Below are 19,694 nucleotides of genomic sequence, written 5' to 3'. Positions count from 1 at the left end.
TGTATATCATAATTCATGTGCATTTTCAAAATGCTTAAAATTTGAATTAAATATAAACGCTGGCATTTTAAAATGAATTTTGTTTGGTTTCATTAGTGAGTTTTCTAAAGATTAAAGTACTCATCAGTCATTCCGACATATTATTTTTTTTCTCAATCCCTTATAATTATTGTTGAGGAGAGAACGCGTCATATATTGTATTGAGTAGTTACGTGTGGGAGTGTGCTCATGAAAAACAGAAAGTAACACTAAGGATTTTTTGGGAGTTATTTTTTATATTGTTAAAGAAAAATTTCTCATATAAACTTACGCATGTAAAAAAAAAAAACTATATAAAGAATCTAAAATTTTTACTTTTACTGTTTTCTAAATTTTTTTTTGATTAATTATCTTGTAAAATAATACCTTTACAACATATGAATAACCCCGTATATTGTACTAATACTAAGTAAAATCATATAAATTTATTTTCTTGTACGTACAAATCTTATTTAACGACTTATTAAGACAGAAATAATATTAATTGATCATGTTTTGACATTGAGAAATGAATTGATTATAAGAAGTTAAGTAGTATTGTGTTATGTATGATAACCAGCAGAGTAAATATACACATTGTTAAGCGTGCAAAGATGCAGAAGTAACAATGGGGAAAAAATAACTTGTATTCTTTCACACTTTAAAATGTGCATATTTTCACATATCTTATTTCAACATAACATTAGAGTCAAGTTTTAAAACAAAGTGCCGTACCGTGTCTGTTAGCTTGAGTAGATTCCTTACTATCTCACTGATATATTTTTTACACTCAAGATGTCTCTTTTATGTTACTACTTTATCATTTTTCCACATGAGGTATGATAATTTTACTTCCACTCGAAGAATTTACCTTGTTGATTAAGATATACTCCGTAGTTAATTATAAAGTAATATTCAAGTATATTCAACACCCCTAATGGACATAAAAATTATCGTTAATGTCACTAATTTGTACAAATATTGATCAGCGAGGTCTTCTTTTACCCGATTGGTTTTCCTAAGGTTAATAGAAATACAAGGTTGTACCATAACACGTGTGCGACTGATGTTTAGCTTCTACCATGCTGTTTAATAGTGACGCCATAGAATATGATTGGTTTCGTGTTTTGTCAAAATATGTCTGTCTTGCCCATGAGTCGGTACAATACATCAAATGGAAATTTCTAGCAAGCCTGATTTCATGATGGTCTAACTTTATATTTCTATTAACCTTGGCTTATACTAAAGTTTTAAGCCAAGTAGCAAAAGGAGGACCGACGTGATCAATAGCTGAAAAATGTCTTGGTGTACAGAAACTTTTTTTTATCCACTATAGGTAATGTTTAGTTATTATTTGCAGATATAATTTGTAGCTATTATGTTATCTAATATATTTTACTTTTTAGAAGATGCTCATTCTAGGTCCTGAAGACGGACTTAGCTTGGCTAAGAAAATTTATAAGAATATATTAACCTACTAACTTGTTTATTCGGGCTCAAAGATTATGTTTATACTGCGTTATATTTTCATATTTTTTATAATTGAACTACGGAGTCCAAGTTCCACCTCTGACAATAATTGACCCATTATCTCTTAGATTATACATTTACTATTAATTATTATAATAACAAATAATAAATCATAAATGTGTAGTTGAAAACTCGTCTTCTCTTTTATCTTTGGTGGGATATTCAAAAAAGAAAAAAATATGGAATAATATAATTTATTATTTCCCCACAGCAATTTTAGAGTGTGAGGCGTCCTTCATCAATCATCCCTCTTTTATATATCTAGGGATGGGCATCGAGCGAGTGTGTGTTAAAAGTGGGAGCGCTTCATATGGTACTATTGATTAAAGTCACGGTTTTGGAGAATATAAATCACGTGATTCTACTATAGAAATGCGAATCTTCTATATATCAAATCACAATAGAACAGTTAATATAAAAAGTATTCGAAATTTTCAAATTTAGGAATACTTGGTTTACTTCGTGAAACTCATAAAATTAACTTTCATATTTCTATATTATAGATCTAATAACATTAAGATCTCCTAAATTTCTTCCCTTAAAGTCGCTAATACGATATGTTATACAATGAGTAATCAAAAACTAATGGCTAACACTTAGAAATAAAATCCGTCTTCATCCTATCATACTTCAAATACACTAAAATTATCTTAAACAAATTTCCCATCTACATGTTCGAATCCATGGATCATACCCAAGTGTTTACCCGAAGAAACGGATGTTAGACAAAGACCTTGCACACCATTTGAAGCTAAGACCCCCTTTGAGACCATTTAGGTAGTTGTTCATCGTTATTCGTAAATCCAGATACAACTTAACTTACAACTGCGAAAATATGGGTTTGTATTTTTGGATGAGACGAAAATACGAAAACTCTTCGGATATGTTATCCAAAAGATAGGACCAAAGCCAGATAGAGGAACTCGAAGAAAAATACTTCTAACTTCATCATCCATCTCAAGAGAGAAGATTCGACTCTTTCCTTGCAAAATATATTACAAGATTGGATCATTTAAGAGATCCATTCACGATGAGTAGGGAATTCTAATATTTCAAATATAATTATTATTTACTTTATTTGAATTTGTACGAAGCACGATATTATACAGAAATATTAATTATTACATAGTATGACGTTTTTATCGTTACATTGAAATAGTGAACATTATTAAAATAATTTAATAAAATATTATAACGTGTGCTTATAATAGAAAGTTAAATTAGTAAGGGTAAATTTAAATAATAATAATTATATTAATTATAACTAGGACAAATGATACGATATCGAAGTTATATATACAATAAAACAAATAGATTTAACAAATTATTAGTGACACATACATTTACAAAATGAAATGAGACATTTTTATAGAGAAACAAATATACTTATCAGCAGAATAGAATATGCATTGGCAATGCAGACAAAACTATCGAGAAAGGAGACGCACATTATCTTTATGAGTCTAGAATGGTCTTCTACTCGTTTTCTGATGACAAAAGAGGGCCGCATGTAATAAAGAAATCAAGGGTCCAGGTTGTATGAGTAATTATTCATGTAGATTATACATCACAAACTCAATCTTATAAATGGAATTGTGATTGAGATAAGTTATTTCTGCGGGATATACATGAAGAAAACTGAAGGATTCTAATAAATGAAATATTTTTCTTGGAGTAAGAGACGAAACAGAGTTGTCTTAAGAACAAAAGAACTTCAGAATTTCAATAAAGGGATACCGGATGGACTATGAGAACTCTATCTGTTCCTCACTTGGGCTTTCAGTTGATTATTCTGTCTTTTTATGGAACTCATTAGTTCTTATAGCAATATACGACTATCCTGTAGAAGATTTGGAGGAATTTATGTATTTTTGAACATAGAGGTCTTTATTAGAGGGAGATGTTGTACAAGAAATATTAATAAATAATGAAGGAAAAGAAGGAAAATCTACCAACTGTTTTCCTTTTCTAATTTCAAGACAGTAATTTATTTGACCAAACAGCCCATCTTGATATATATCCCAGTCTATGGCAGTAAGAATAATAATAGAGTGACGTCATATGAAAAGGGACATCTTGCAAAAAAATATTGAAACGCTGCACCCTTGTATCTCTTCAGGTAAACGGTCGTGTTTCGATACTGGGTTCAAGGCTTTAGTCTGTAAGTACAAGAAAAATGAAAATGGGAGCATTTTTAAGCGTGCGATGATACAATAGGCCATGAGCAAACTGAAGATATATTTTATTCGCAAGGTGTCGTGGTAGTCCCCCTAACGATTTTAGGGATAAATGACAGAGAAAAAAATGTTTCGGGAAAATAAAGAGGAGAGACATAGTGAAGAAAATGGCAAGATTCTTTTAAGCTGATTTAATAACTATTTCCAATCTAATATATACATATTAAGATAGAGGGAAATAAACAAACTCGACAGCGGTTCGAATGGAAGAAATGGTAATAACTTAATTCTCCGCTATCAACTATAATATCATTAGACATTATGGATTATTCCTATTGGACACCACTCATAGATTGACGAACAAAGATTAACATAATATTTTACATAAGTAGTGATTTCCACTTCATTATGCTCCAGGATGTGTCAGAAGAAGAGGTGGTTAGCTGTGGGTAGGCAAAACAGAGAAGTTTCAAGGAAGTAGTCAAAGGTCGTGTGGCTGGAGAGCGCTAGGAAAACTGTGAAGCTCAGTAAAGTTGGAGCAATCGTAAATTCCAATAAAATGATGGTCTTAGTCTCTTCATAGACCATGTTCTTGTCAAAGAGAACGAGAATAGCTGCTTTACGTAGATTCTCAAAGGACTCGAATCCTGAATGTTGTATATGTAGGACTGTGAATTCATATTTACAATGGATATGAAGCCAAGTTATGAGAACACCAAGAAATGACTTATAGGTTTTTTTTCATCGAATAATTATGTATATTTTTCTAGTATGATACAATTACATTTCAATATGTAACTAGGGGGCGTGTTAAAATAAAATTCAATTTTAGCCCAACTTTTTGGATGCAAAAAGAATAATAATAATAATTTCCGGCCAAGCCCTTATCCACAAAATTAATTTTTAACCCATGAATGCGTATTTTTTTAATATTTTTTCAAAGTAATATGAAGAAACCCGAAAATGTTGTGATCATTAAAGTCTTTTTATGACTTAAGCAATAGTTATATAATATTTTATGGTTATAAAGTACAGTTTTAAGGTCATAAAAAAAGTCAAATATCACGAAATAGGTCAAATATCACGAAAAAGGTCAACTTCTTCTAAATTTCTATTTTAGCGTGTGTAATAGAGTGTCCAATTTGTAGGGGGATATGTTAATTCAATCTTTTGTTGTATTTTAAAGAAAAAAAATGTGTTTTTAAAGTTTCAATCTCAAGGGGCGTTTTTTTTACTTTTTTGAAAATTACTTTTTTTTAACGACATTATCTATTTGTAAAGGGATTTAGAAGATTGAATTTGAAAGTTATGTTGCTGAACTTCGTAAGTTTGAATATTATGTTGTTGAATTTCAGACATGAATTTTGGAGATTTGTCTAGAAAAAATATGATTTTTGTGAATAGCTGTGAATTTTGGAAATTTTATTCGAAAAAATTAAATTTTTGTGAACGGGTTTGGGGTTTTGATTTTTTTTACCCAAAAAATTATTTTTTGTAAATAGTTGTGGATTTTTGAAAAAAATATATATCAAATTCTATTTTTCAAATTAAATTTTTTGCCAATGAAAAAAAAAAAAAATGATATTTTGATTTTTTTTTTTAATTTTTAAATCCAAATACTAACCCCCCTAATATAATATAATCTTATGTACGCCCCTGATAGCAAAACAGTTTTTTCTTAAATATTAAAGAATCTGAATCGGGAATTTTTACTGGAATCGCGTCGGAAATTTTTACTAGAATAGCATCAGAATCGGCATAGGGATTATTTTTTGGAACCGTCCCATCACTAAAAAATTTCCCTGCCAATGATTGCTTTATTGAATAAATGTATATGCATATTTATTGACAACAGAAACAACCCTAAAAAAATTATATCATGCTAATACCTGTCTGTCAATCCATGAGTATTGTCCAACATTAATAATCCATTTTGTCTAACTATATTTTAATAACACATAATCCAGTGGAACCACTGTCGTGTTTATTTATTTTTCTTTTATCTTAATATATAGAAATAATAGCATTAAAACAATCGTATAAATAATTCCAAAAATATTAAACTTTTTATAGTATGTATCATTTAAAAAATATATACAATTCCCCAAGTTCACCATCATGAGAAAACTGGCTATAAAATACCGGAAAATAAATCAAATTATAATGTTCCTCCATGTAGAGACGTGACTTTGTTTAAAATGATGACATAAATCAAATTAATAGTGTCAAAGAGAGTTTTTATTTCATTGACAAGATTAATTTCATGTATTTTAATAACAAAATTTTAGTTTTTGACACGATACACATTTGCTTACACTAATACAGGGCCGTTCAGGTAAATCTGGACTACATTTAATTTAATTTTGATCAATAAAGGAAGTAAGTGGAGGTTTGAAATTTTATTTACTAGTTCTGCTAATACTAAAGAAAAAAAATCATTGAGTTTATATGCCATTTTCGCCAAACCATTCGCTCGATACGTGACCTATAGGATTTGGAGGCTTTGACACGTCAGTGGGTACTAGTACTTGATGATGGAAGCCTTCAAGGAGTCGATGCTGTTGTTTGAATTGGCAGAGCCCTTTCTTTACAGCTTTCCCTGTAAAAGAGTAACCCATGGGATTCATATAGGGGGAGTTAGAGGGCCAAGTATGGGGTTCCCAAAATTACAATATATTGTCTGCATGTACAAGCAGTTTAGAAAAAAACATTAGTTGATGAATATATTTCCTTTAGTCATAGCTTAACAAATGAATATTGAACTAAACAATACTTATGTATATTAACGATGTGCACAATTGTTAGAAAAAGAGCTAAGTTAAGCAAATTGTAATTCTGAAATCGAAAGAAGATGTGAAATTTATTTTCTTTAAAAAAAAAAAAAAAAAAAAAAATCTAAAATTATCCTTACAATTAGTTAAATTAGAGTGTTGCTTCACACATGGCCACTGGTCAGGGGGAATAAATTCTTAAAACATACTTTCTATAATAGAACACATTCCCCTTAAATGAGAGATACTTCTAGAGCTGTGGTTCTTAACCTTATTGGGGTTCTGAACCCTGTAAGCTTCATCAGTCCATTCACCTTCTTGATTGGAAAAATAAAATATCATTTCCTCAGAATATCGGTATATATTTTATTAAGGCACAAAATGAACCATACATCCGTTGCAACTAAAAATAACTGTGTTCAAAGAACAAAACCTACAAAACATGCATTTCACACAAATGCATAACTCAATGAGTATTTGCTGCAAATCAATCAAATGTTTTGCTGTTGCTTTTCAGACGCAAGCACAGAAATGCTTGGCTTTAACTTGGCTTGTGCGCTTTTCGGAACAGAGTCTGTTCCTTTTCTTCGTTTTTATGTCGACCATCCTCGAGAAGGATTTCTCAAAGATATCTGTTGTTACAAATGGTATGAGTATCTCCAGGGCTTTCTTTGCAATAAGAGGGCATGGTTCAATTTGCTACACCAAAAAGTTGACAGTGTTATTGTTCTGAAGAGTTGCTATTGAATCTGTATCTGCTAAAGTTCAATGATTTCATCGAGATATTCATCGTTCACGTCTATTGTTTCAACACTAAACGTGAACTCTTGTCTCAACCATAGTGGATATGATCCTATGGTGTGGGAGTATCCGTCGATATACTTTTCAAGCTCTTTTAAGTGCAGGGCAATTGCTTGCTCCAGCTCTTCAGGTACAAAAATATCGCCAATTTTAGCCACATGTTCGATCTGACTAAAACGGTCGTCCAGAGGGGAAAGTTTGCAAATTTATCATTCTCTGTTCGTCGTTTCATAAAAGATAGCTTTTTTTAAATGCCTCCAGATTTTCTTCTGCTTCGATGATGCTGACTCCACCGCCCTGCATCTGTTGATTGAGATCATGGAAAATATCTGCCATGTACGCCAAAGTAAGAAAGGACTCATAATTTTTCAAAGTAACCTACCCAACAATGTCCCTACTCTCGATAAAAAAGATATTATTCTACATGTATGGCAAAAACACGATTCAGCACCTTTGGATAACCCTGGATGATCACCGAACATTAGAATGGTACAGAAGTACATCGAATTCCAAGCCCATTTAATTACACAACTTTTGAAGATGCAGTGATTCATAGCACTATTTCTCACGTAGTTCACACATCAACAATAACTTTAAATACTTGTCCTACTTTTGGAGTCAAGGCCTTTGTTGCCAACGACATAGTTACTAAGAAGAGATTGAAAGATTAAAAGAAAATAAAAAATGACGTAGAAACACTACAGCCACAAGTTGACTACTAAGTGCACCAAATTCCCTGCAGCACATATATCACATGATCACTTGCAGCCGATTGTGTGAAAAGCGGAGCATAACGTCACAAATAACACGAATGGGTTGTATTTATTTTGTGTAACAAGGAGAAGAAACTTTTTTGAATCTAAAAGCAGGCCTCCCCTTGTTTTTCATGTTAATATCCCCCACCCCCGCTCTGAGCGATGCAACGCTGTCGCGGCATACTCGCACTGAAAGCAGGTTGCCCCGATTGACAGTAGTGTCAGCGTATGCGGGGGGCTTGCCGAACCTCTGAGAGTGTCTCATCGAACCCAGGTTAAGAACCACTGTTCTAGAGGATAAAGTATGAAAAATTTTATATTGGAACAATATTTAATATGCATATGAATCAAAGAAAAATTGTCTATGTTTCGGAGTCTTATTTTTGAGTGTGTCCTTAATTTTTTAGCACTTCGTGACAGCTTGATCTAAGAATAAATAATGTAGCAACGAGCGTCGTATCAGTAAAGAATAGAACAAGGGAGTACTTATCTTTATTATTACAGCTGATTTTTTTGTCTATATGTGGACACCTAATGACTTCAAACAATGCGGGAGGCTCCCTCTAATTATAACCATTTCTTTTTTTTGTCAAATTTCGGTCTGTTTTTTAATACTGTCACAGTATTTTTTTATTTTTTGTGCGTTCCTATAATTAGTGAGAAGAACCTGCACTGATTAAGTATCAGGGAAAAACTATAGTATTAAAATTACTGTACTTGACCTAGGAATTGTCCTTTCAAGTCCATATACACTAAGCATATAAAACTAGCAACCTAGAAGCGAAGGCTCAAGCCTGCCCGCTACAAATAAGGTAGAATAACTGATAAATTACTACAATGGTATAACATAACTTCAAATGGTAATTTGTCATATTTTTATGGGAAAAAACAACAACAAGACATTCATTAGATTCATATTGTCAAATATATATGTATGTATTTACCTAAAATGGAGGCTTCTGATAGTCTTGATTTTGGAATAACATAGTTGAATAAAACTGTGATTTATGAATTTCACAGACCTGATTATTTTATAAAGGTATATACTTGACTATTTAAATCCAATAACTACTTTTCCCCCCCATAAAAATATGACTAATGACCTGATGAACTTATGTTATGTCATTCTAAGAATTTCCCAGTCCTTCTACCACATTTGTAGCAGACATGCTTGATCCCTTGCTTTCAAGCTTCTAGCATTCACTATATTTCCTTCCCCAGGAACGACTGTGTATCGAACATATGCACATTGAGCTCAAGAGAATAATTTCATTCGAGCGCGTTGTCTATTGAGCTACGTCGTTCCATTTTCAATGTTATTTTTAGAGTTTTGAGTCATCAAATATGTTTTAAGAGTCCGTAGATTTCGGAATTTTTATTATTATCCGATGAAATACATTAATCGTAATGTATATTAAGGACTGATACATTATAACATTATGTATCCTAATTTGAATCATTTGCATTTAAGTAAGTAATGAAATGTAACATTAAAAATCAAAATTAAATTATTATATGAATGATAGTCGTAATTATTTATGGGTAGACGGTAATTAAAGTTAAATAAAACGTTAGGAGATATATAAAGTGCAACTTTTGCACAAATCATACAAAAGTATATTGTTTGACTATAATTTCAGACAAAGATCTAGGAAGTTGATACAAGATGAAGGTTATCATATTCATCATGCTGTCATCAGTCTACGCTGTCATCTCAAATGGAATTCCCCATTTGTCCACCACGCCTACAATTGCTTCAAAAAACTCTTCTGTGGCTCCTCTCAATGGTACATTAGGATTACTCAGTAAGTTAAGACGGCTATTTAATTTTATTTCCTGGGATTTAAAAAAAATAAATCATTTTTTATTACAGATGAAAATCAAAAGCATCTAAACCCGCCTGAAAATAAGTCTCTTGCAACAAAAAATAAAGCTTTAACTGCTAGAAAGATCCAAGATAGAGACGATTATCCACCAACTCATCCTACAATATTATACAAAGAACGGGAAGTTTCTTTGGAAGACATCAAAAGTCACTGGTATGTTTTATATTTGACGGGCAATCAAATGTTAAATAAATCTGTTCTAAAACGAGGTAGTTTTACTCATGATCTTATAAAGAACATTGCCTCCAAGCTTAAGTTGACTCATGGGGAAATCATTTTGAACTTTTTGACCTTATCAGGGAATGACCTATGTCTTAATTTTACAATCTTATCTTCGTCCTCATCTAAAGAAAAACAGCTTTTAGAGCAGATTACGAAGCTTGTAAGCATGGATGTTCTGTCTCTGGGCGGTGAAAAGTTTTTAATTCATCGTGTCCTCGAAAGCAAAAACAAGCCTCATATAATTAAGCCAATACATAGTTTGAGTTATAGTCACCCCTATAGTCATACGGTGTCTCTACTCCAAGACGATGCTCAGAGTCATTTGCAACATGAACGAGTGCAATTGGTGCTTTATTTGACCATTGCAGGTCTTTGTATATTTTTTGTCGTCTTTGCTCTATCATTCTTAACCATTCGATTTATGACAACTGGAACTTTGAAGGTTTCTGATGAAGATTACGAAGATGAAGATTTGAAAATTTCATTTCCAGCATTGGAGGATTCTTATTCTCAACCACATGATCATGAATCGAATAATAATGTCCAAGATGACAAATTCCCTGGCAAGAGTCATTGTAATAAATGTGAAATAGAAAAGCAAGACACTTCTCCTCTGGTTAATTTTACAAAAAGTTCAGGACATCCACAGTCATTTGCATTAATTTCTCCCAAAAGGAATTATTTTTTGAAATGGATTCCCTTAATTCAATACTCAAGGAATCAAATTGATGTCAAATATTGAAGGTTTAAAAAATAGAAAATCATTTCCCTGTTTATTGTCAGTGATGTACTTGAATAAATCTTTTCATTGTAATACTTATATGTATTTTTAATTTAACAAAAAATATGTTTATAATTTAACAAAAAATATGTTTATAATTTAACAAAAAATATGTTTATAATTTAACAAAAAATATGTTTATAATTTAACAAAAAATATGTTTATAATTTAACAAAAAATATATTTATAATTGATTTATGAAATTTAAACTATTTTCATCGTACCTAATACTTATTGGAAATTTTAATTTTACAAAATACTAGCACGAGCTCGCTATCTTAAAGATAACCAATGAAAAATTAAAAAGATTTTATTTATATTTAGCTTATTTATGTTCTAAACTAAAACGATTTACTATAAACTATAATGAAATAATAGGTAAATTTATATTGTATAACCTCCTTGTATACAACGTTTATTGTTGCTTCTGTCCATTTGATGTAAATATAATCAAACCTGCACCCCCTTTCGACACCCTTGAAATTGTAACATATATTGTGAATAAACTGATTTTGGTAAATATATCAATGAAGATTGAAGATGCATACTAAGATTAAATCGCTCATCCTCTTCGTAATTCTCTTTTTAATTCGTATTTAATAAACGTTCTGTTAGTACAATAATTCGTTTTGTTTGGATTTTTAATTTTTTTGAGACACGGGAAATCGATCTTGTTTTATGAAAAAAATCAACTTATTAGCAAAAAATCACACTTTCCTTGCAGAGCCCAGAATTTTGCTCTGATCAGAGTTAAACATATCCCTATGTATGTAACTCAAAATGTGAAACGTACATCATACATACAAAAACTCACATACATAGTTTTAATACTATATAATATATTGATCAAATTCAAATATATTACCAACGATGTTTTTTTGGGTTTATGATGAGATTAGTTCAATTAACTGATCTTGATATGTTGACTTGACACAATATCTGTATACGTGATATACAGAAATTTTCTCCAAATCCTATTCAATCCTCATTGTGAACAACTTTACAGATAAATGGTCTCTTGTATTTACTATTTATCAATCCCTAAATAAGATTCTTTATTTCGAGAGGGCCTTGAAAATACATATATTTTTTTTTGCATTTTGTCAGAATACAAAATCCTCGTCGTAATAGGACGATGGTTAATTGTCACAAAGAAACGAGTTTGTAAGAGCGAGTAGTGATAGACAATGAAGAAGATGAAGACTAATTACGGGATTTACTTCTATTTCCCAAGTTATAAATAAGATCCACGGATCGGAACTCAATTCCTACTCATTATTAAAGGTTTATGATGACGTCATTTATAATCCATAACTAATTCATATCCGCCTTCCATTCATCACTTTTCTCCAGTGCCCACATACAACTGCCCTTCCCTCACTCTACAACCTTATACAAAAACGAGTGATAGGACGATTAATCGGAGTCGGAAATAGTAGAATCGGGTATTTTTTCTGGAATCGGAATCTGCACAGGGAAAATAATGTATAATTTGCGATTCCGATCCGTATGTATTGTTATTTCTTACTGGTATTTAAATAGCTATTACTTTTCTATGTTATGAAAATACCAAAAAAAATTATTAATTATTTCCGTCAAGAGATAAAAAACGACGGATGTGTTACTTGAGTCCTATAATTACATAAATATTGTAATAAAATAATTTATGATAAAAAATACTCGAAAACTGCGAAGAAACAAATTGAACACAAACTAAACGAGAACGAAATTGTTCTTAATATTTTAGGGGAATAAGTTTTGTAAAGGGACCTTGGAATGCTTGCCTTTGCAAAATTTGAATTTGGAAAGTTTACAGTGGGATAACTCCACCTGGAAAAATTAACATTGGAAAAAGCTCGCCGGGCAGAAGAATCATCTTTTACGTCACTACCTTAGGCTAGAAAATCTGTATGTATATATATAAAAAAGAATGTTAGGTGAGCTATTTCGTTGAAAGCATGCATCTGTTCTTCCAAATATAGACCAAACCCACAATAAAGTTTTTTTGTTGTTGTATAATCTACTAGCATTCATACAGTCAAACCAATCATGAACTATTTGAATAACTCTAGAATGAGATCCTTTCTTGTGCCCATAAAGGAATAAAATTGCTTTGGACATTGTGTTAGATAAAAGCTGCGCCATAGTTCTAACTCATTGTCTTTCATTTCCATTACGTTCAAGATGGGATTCTTTAGTCACTTTGAAGGTTATTCTCAACTCACCACAATCTTATTCAAGAAAGTCTTGGAAGTCATATTCAGTTAAACTTGCAAAGTTACCATCCAAATCATTGACAATAAAATCCATGATTTAATAAATGATTTTCAAAATAATTTGAGCAAATGAAGACAGTCAGGGAAGGCATAAATTTGGCATTTTTTATCCATAGGATTTTCAAATGAAAAGTTTTCCAGAGAGAACTGTAACTGGGGTGATTAATGATTTGTTGCCTAAATCAAAAGCAATGAATTTTATTAAAATTCTAACTTGTTCAAGCTTCTCAATGATGGAGAACAATAATTTCTTTTTCGTATGTGTGTCGAATTTCACATTTATTGGTTGCTTCCACGTATGATAAAATCCCTCTCACTACTGCAACCTGCATTTTCCAAGGACCAAATATTTATTTAAGTTTGGAGGAAATTTCAAACGTCCTTCTAACTTCCATCGCATAGAAATACAAAACCGCCATCAGCTCTTGATATTCTTCTGAAATAATCACCTTTTTCAAAGAGAATTGGGGTACTATCATCGAGGAAGCCAGGTTAACACTTAAATCTTGTACAAAGATTTATTGAGTCTGACAACTGGGTAATGGAAAAAGGTTCCTGGAACGTAAATGCTCAAAGGATCGAGAACGAATGCTTCGTAAGATGAGGGCAGTGGTTACATTATCTTTTGAGTATCTTCGATTGTGCTTCTTTAAGAGATCTATACTTTTTCTTACTCGGATTTTGGAGTGTTTCTTTTCTAGGGTGGTTCTTATGAAATTTTGTTTAAACTCCTTTGAGTTTAGTAACTTGGACATTGTTTTGTACCAACACAATCCCCTTTTCGTTAAAGAAAGTTCTATTTGCAATTTTTTCATTTGCACTCCAAAAGTAAAGGCCCATGTGCTTCCTCACTCTGGACTCCTTTTTTGAATTTGTAAACGTGAATCTGAGTGCATTGCGTCTTGGTAAAACGCTCTTGTTGGGACTCAGTGATCCAGCTACAAATTCCCATGGGCCCTTCATTATCAGTCTCTGTTTCAGAGTCCATACTGGTTTCGTGGACCTTATTTACTTCCAACAGTTGTTTCACAAGCTCTTTCTTTTTGGGAGTTTTCTTACGAATATCTCTGGAGGATTGGCCTAGAGATTCTGCTCAAAATCATTGGCTGTAAAATGCCTATCACAAATATTGTCATTCTTAATATTAATTGGGTCTTTTCTCCTGCAGACTGAGATCCAAAGACGCTGGAGCATCTTATTTTTATGAGGAAATACAAATTACTGGGCATCCCGTGGATTCGGATAGTAGTTCATTGCGCAAACATGCTTTGAACCTCGAGATGATGCCATTTTTGTTAAACAGATCCAAATTAGTGCACTTCACTTCAATGAAATTATCTGAAATGCTGCAAAAGTGACGTCACTACGTCAGTTCAGTCAGCTAACACAACCAGACTGCCTTAGAAGATCCTTGTTGCCTCACCTTTATATATAGTCACACTGCCCCTATACATTTACTTAATATTAAATGCAAAACGCCTGCGATATTTCATTAATATGACTACATGGTTGTTTCTTAGATGATAAATGACTGTTTTTCATTCAAATATACATAGAGATAATCTTTGTAAGTTATTAATATAGATTATATTAAATATACTTTAACATTATTATGGGGCTGCTTAAAAATAGATATGAGAGCATATCAACGTTCTTCAAAGTTCAAATATAAATGATAGCTTTGATGTAACAATGAGTTTAGTCTAGAAATCTACACATGATGCGTTATTAACCCTTCAAGACCATAAATGCTAATATATATAACTATCAAAACTCTCTTTCTATTAAAAGTAAATTTGTCTGTTGTTAATAGAGCATGAGTTATAAAAAATATATATTATCTAGAAGGTGGTTCGACAGTATGTAGGTAGTTGTTAAAAAAAGGCGCATGCTGAGAAAAAAAATCCAAAGCACCCTCTATGGGAGTAACATATATCTATATTTTATATTAAATAAAATTATCATTCCAGGAAGTTGTATTATTTTGGTGCAAGATGGCCACACTCTGTTTCGCTTTGTTTATTAATTTCCATGTTTGATTTTGTTTGATTTCTGAAAGAATGAAATTTGCATGTAACTGACGATGGATTCTGCATACGGACAATTAGATAATTTTGAATGTAATGAAGAGTAGAGATGTTGCGTCGTTATGATGACTTTGGTGAACTCAAAGGGCAAAATGACGAACAAGGAGATTGCTAACTCACTTGGGGTACAAATACTATTCTCCCAAAGGATCAGACAGAGGTTAGAGGAGGATGAGGAGAACACTGACTCAATCATCAAGAAGAAGTTGAAGGCAAAAGAGAATATGAGTTTTAAATCAACAAATTTAATTTCGGACGTTATTTGAATCATGTTTCTTAATTAAATACACTTTTTCGTTACTATGAAGCTGCATAAAAATGGATATGAGAGCATATCAACCTTCTTCAAAGTTCACCATGAAATAACAAAATATAGGAGATACATATACATAGGAGTGCAAATGCTGTTTGAATATTTATCTCTTGGGGGGCTAAAATTCACAATACAACCTACCAACTCTTCTACCCAGGGGAATCCTTGAAATGAAGGATCTCTAATTATTTTATAAAAACGAATAGAAGAAGGAACAGGCACACATTGTATGTACATAAAGTAGAAGAAGAAATTGAATAAAGAAAAAGAAGAATCATCACTCCTACTTTTGTTGTAATAATAATTAATATAATTTATAAAGGATCATGTCTGTGTTTCCAACTCTGTCTCTGTAAAGAATATCATGGACCCAGTTCGGCGATATGATACCATGTATTCGATGGATACCTCCAATATCCGATTATCCGATAAAGTAGATGGAGAAGTTAACTCTACGACAAAAATTAAAAAAAGAAGAAAAAACACATGTAATAACCGATTTTTCTTTTCTAACCGGAAAACTATTGTTTTTTTCATAAGATAAGTGCCTTCTTTACTTATAAATAAATGTGCAATATCTGCTTTCTTTTATATGATTATATAAAACATATAAAGAGGAGAACCTTTTACATTTAAAATAGCATTAATGCATGGAAAATATTGTAATTGCAGTAACAGCGAGATAAAATCAAAGTAATAAATACTGAAAATTTCCATGAAATGTCTAAATATAAGCTTTTTCTTTTCTTTTTTTTGGATCGAGCAGTGACAAGAAAGTTAGAAAAAAATATCATACGTTGTCCATTGTAATAGTTAACTTTTATCTACAATATCAAAATATTGTATAACCACGAAGAACACATTTTAGGGTAAAATCAACGTAAATAAAGCTAGACTTGTCTCTATGATTTTTTGTTTAATTGATTGTTTGGGAGGACTCATTTTGAATAGCGAGTGTGTGTAGCTAAGCTCAGCACCTAATTTTTAAAAAGAAAAGGGAAGGACCCATGAAAAATGATGAACGTCACTTTAGATTAGGTTTAGGAACGGGCGTGTGTAGTTAAAGCTCAGCGCCTCGTATTCAAAAAAAGAAAAGAAAACTTATACTATGAGGTGTAAATTCTAAGCATTTTTTTCCGTGCAAGTTTTTTTGGTGGGAACCTGAAGAAGATTTTTTCCCCTCTCAAGCTGATATTATTATCTTTTTTTTTTTAAAAAAAAATATAGATTATTCAAAGACATTTATTAACACACAATGACAGATATTATTTATAAATTTGACCTCCATTACTCTCAATGACGGCCTTCGGGCAGCCACCGAAGGTGGATCACACTCTGGCAATGTAGTCCCTTCGCATGAGCTTCCCCTCCTTCTCCATGGAGGACTTATTGACGATCTTGAGGACCTACAGTAGTACCTTGGTCTTCTAAATCACCGAGGAGTCAGGAAGGCGTCCTATGTCTTCCTGCAGAATGGGGAACCCGCCCACCTGTCTTGGATACGTGTCGGAGGTCTTCAGAATGGCCTTTAATGCAAATAACCCGATTTTTCTGCTTGTTGAAGACGGGATCGGCAGTGAATGTTTTTTCATCCGAGAAGAAGATCGCACAGTTGCCTTGATGCTTCAGGTCGTTAAGGAGGTGATTGGACCGCTCCAAAATGACATCTTGCTGCTGTTGAGTCATTAGTGCTCTTTCCACGTACCTCTTGAACTTTCTCCCGGTGGCCTTGATCGCCCTTGATACGGTGGAGGGAGCCACTGACTTATTTTTGACAAATTTGGCCATGGACATGGTGGGCTTGGCATCAAACGCCTTCTTGGGCACTTCTGGAGTCAGTTTGGCCGGCCTTCCACTACTTGGCTCGATTTTAAGGCTTTTCCTCTCATGGGCTTTCTGACCCTGTAGATGGTGTGCCTCTCGATCCCAACAATCTTGACAATTTCAAGTATGCTGGGACTGGTGAAAATCAAAGCAGCAATCTGATTTCTTTTTGCCTCTATCATTTTTGATAGAGGCGATTGCTTAAAACATCGGCTGTTTCTTGAAACATCGGAAATTTACTAATTACAATCACTATACCTCGAAAAATTAATATAGTGTAGTGGTACATCCATTTCGCACTACCCGGTATATCCAGAAAATAACTTATTTTCCCATGTACCCATAGTATGATAAATTGGACTCAGAAAACAGAATATTCGGGAGCATGAGGACTCGGACTTTAGCTGAATACTGAAAAGATAGCCTCCAATCTGGCTTGAATATTGGATCTAATGGATCTTTATTCCTTTCTTTAAGTATATTTATTATTTATGGAATATGTAGAGGATTTATCATCAAGGTGCAGAATAACTAATGAGAATTACCTATGAATATAGGTAGATATTAGTATAGTACTAAATCTTTATATTTTGTTTCTTATATTGATTGTACTATGTAGGTTTTATTGATGATAACCTCTACAAAAATGTGTAGGGCCCTCATTCATATCAGAACACATTTAAGTTTTGCGTACAAATTTACCTATAATAGAGGTTTTGAATGGATTACAATATTGTTATTGATTGCTTCACTGTTTTAATCCATACCATTGAGAATGAATGGAAGTGTTTGGCGTAGTAATCAATCGTTTGTGATCATCAGAATTAAGGAAACAAAAATCAGAGATATCAGTGTTGCTATTTTCAAAGTAATAGCAACACAGAGCGTTGCTATTCTGTTCAGACCATGAGTGAGACAAGTTACATGGAACATCAATGGAAAATGTTGTTTAAGTTTTTTGACTGCTTTTATACAATAAGTTGCACCATCGATAATGAAAACCTTTAGTCTCTCGCCACAGAAAAGAGGTTGATAAGACTTTTTACTTCTATGCTTTAAATTGTTCTATTGTCAGCCTTCTTAATATTTTCCAAATTTATTAAAAAAGGGCAACCTATCAATGCTGCAGTCATGGATCGTAGTTTCGTCTAAGACAATAAGATTATGATTTCCTTCAACTTCTTTGTTAATCTTTGACTACAATAATTAACTTTGGGACTCCATCGACTTTGTGATGTGGTAGCGAGAAGGAATGGTGCTACCATTATAAAGTTCCATTACATTTACAAGACATGGATGACTACCAATATGGAGTGGGACATTGCTGGATACCATCTTGTTCATATCCGACATAAAATTAAAAGGATGATGACTTGATTCAATTATATTCTTTGAATTAAGCTTCAAATTATTATCATGAATAGGACTTTTGGTTTTAGGACAATTGGCCGAAAACATTTTTGCCAAAGGACAATTTGCCGAATGTAATTCTAAATGCAATGAATATAAGTAATGTAAAGTTATTTTCTTAAAAAAAACAACTAATTAATTTATCTATATGACATATATAGTATATCAACAATACCTATTTATCCTAATATCATTTTAAATGGAATTAAAATATGTAATCGTAAATATCAATTATTAAATATCATTATTTTCCAGTCAAATGTTCTTTCAGACCCTTTTATCCGTTCGGCAAAAGGGTTCTCCGGCGAAATTTCTGCTTGGCAAATTGTCCTTTGGCGAAATGTCATTCGACAAATTGTCCTTTGTCAAAAATGTTTTCGGCCCAAAGTCCGCTCCCGGTTGCATTTATTTGTTCTTTTTACATGCATAATATCTTACTTAAAATTTTTTCATTGTTCAAATTCTTCATAAGAAAAGTAAGTAATGTTGGAATGGAAAGTACGATAAATCTTAGAATGAATACATTTAAAAAAAATGTAACTATCCGTAATATACCCATTATATTTTATACAAAAGAAAATATTTTATTTTATTTAATCTTTTTTTTAAGGAAGACTAAAGGCTATAAAATTAACTTTATTTATTTATTTTTTAAATTTCGCATTTTTTTAATTTAATTTTTAATAAAACTTTGAAAAATTCCAAAGGTAGGGGCGGGGGGAATTGACGATCACAAAGGAATTTTTCTTTGACGTCATAACATTGAATGAAATTCATGGAATGACAATTTTTTAATTTAGAGGCTAACATGACTTCAACATTTAAAGAACAGGACAATTTAAT

At 32.1% G+C, this 19,694-nt stretch overlaps 1 protein-coding gene across 1 annotated transcript in view; it reads left to right on the top strand.

Moving 5' to 3' along the window:
* LOC121129904 (uncharacterized) overlaps positions 1-11,466 on the top strand; it is a 47,844-nt gene extending 36,378 nt beyond the window's left edge. The window contains exons 2-3 of the mRNA XM_040725613.2: positions 9,693-9,857; positions 9,926-11,466. Coding sequence (XP_040581547.1) covers positions 9,719-9,857; positions 9,926-10,902 — 1,116 coding nt within the window. The 5' untranslated portion in view covers positions 9,693-9,718 and the 3' untranslated portion in view covers positions 10,903-11,466. The remainder of the gene's footprint in view (positions 1-9,692; positions 9,858-9,925) is intronic.
* The last annotated feature ends 8,228 nt before the right edge of the window (positions 11,467-19,694 follow it).

The sequence above is a fragment of the Lepeophtheirus salmonis genome, chromosome 14 (assembly GCF_016086655.4).
Source record: "Lepeophtheirus salmonis chromosome 14, UVic_Lsal_1.4, whole genome shotgun sequence".
NCBI lineage: Eukaryota > Metazoa > Arthropoda > Copepoda > Siphonostomatoida > Caligidae > Lepeophtheirus > Lepeophtheirus salmonis.
The sequence above is the reverse complement of the archived record's forward strand: the minus strand, read 5'-3'. Positions and strand labels throughout refer to the sequence as shown.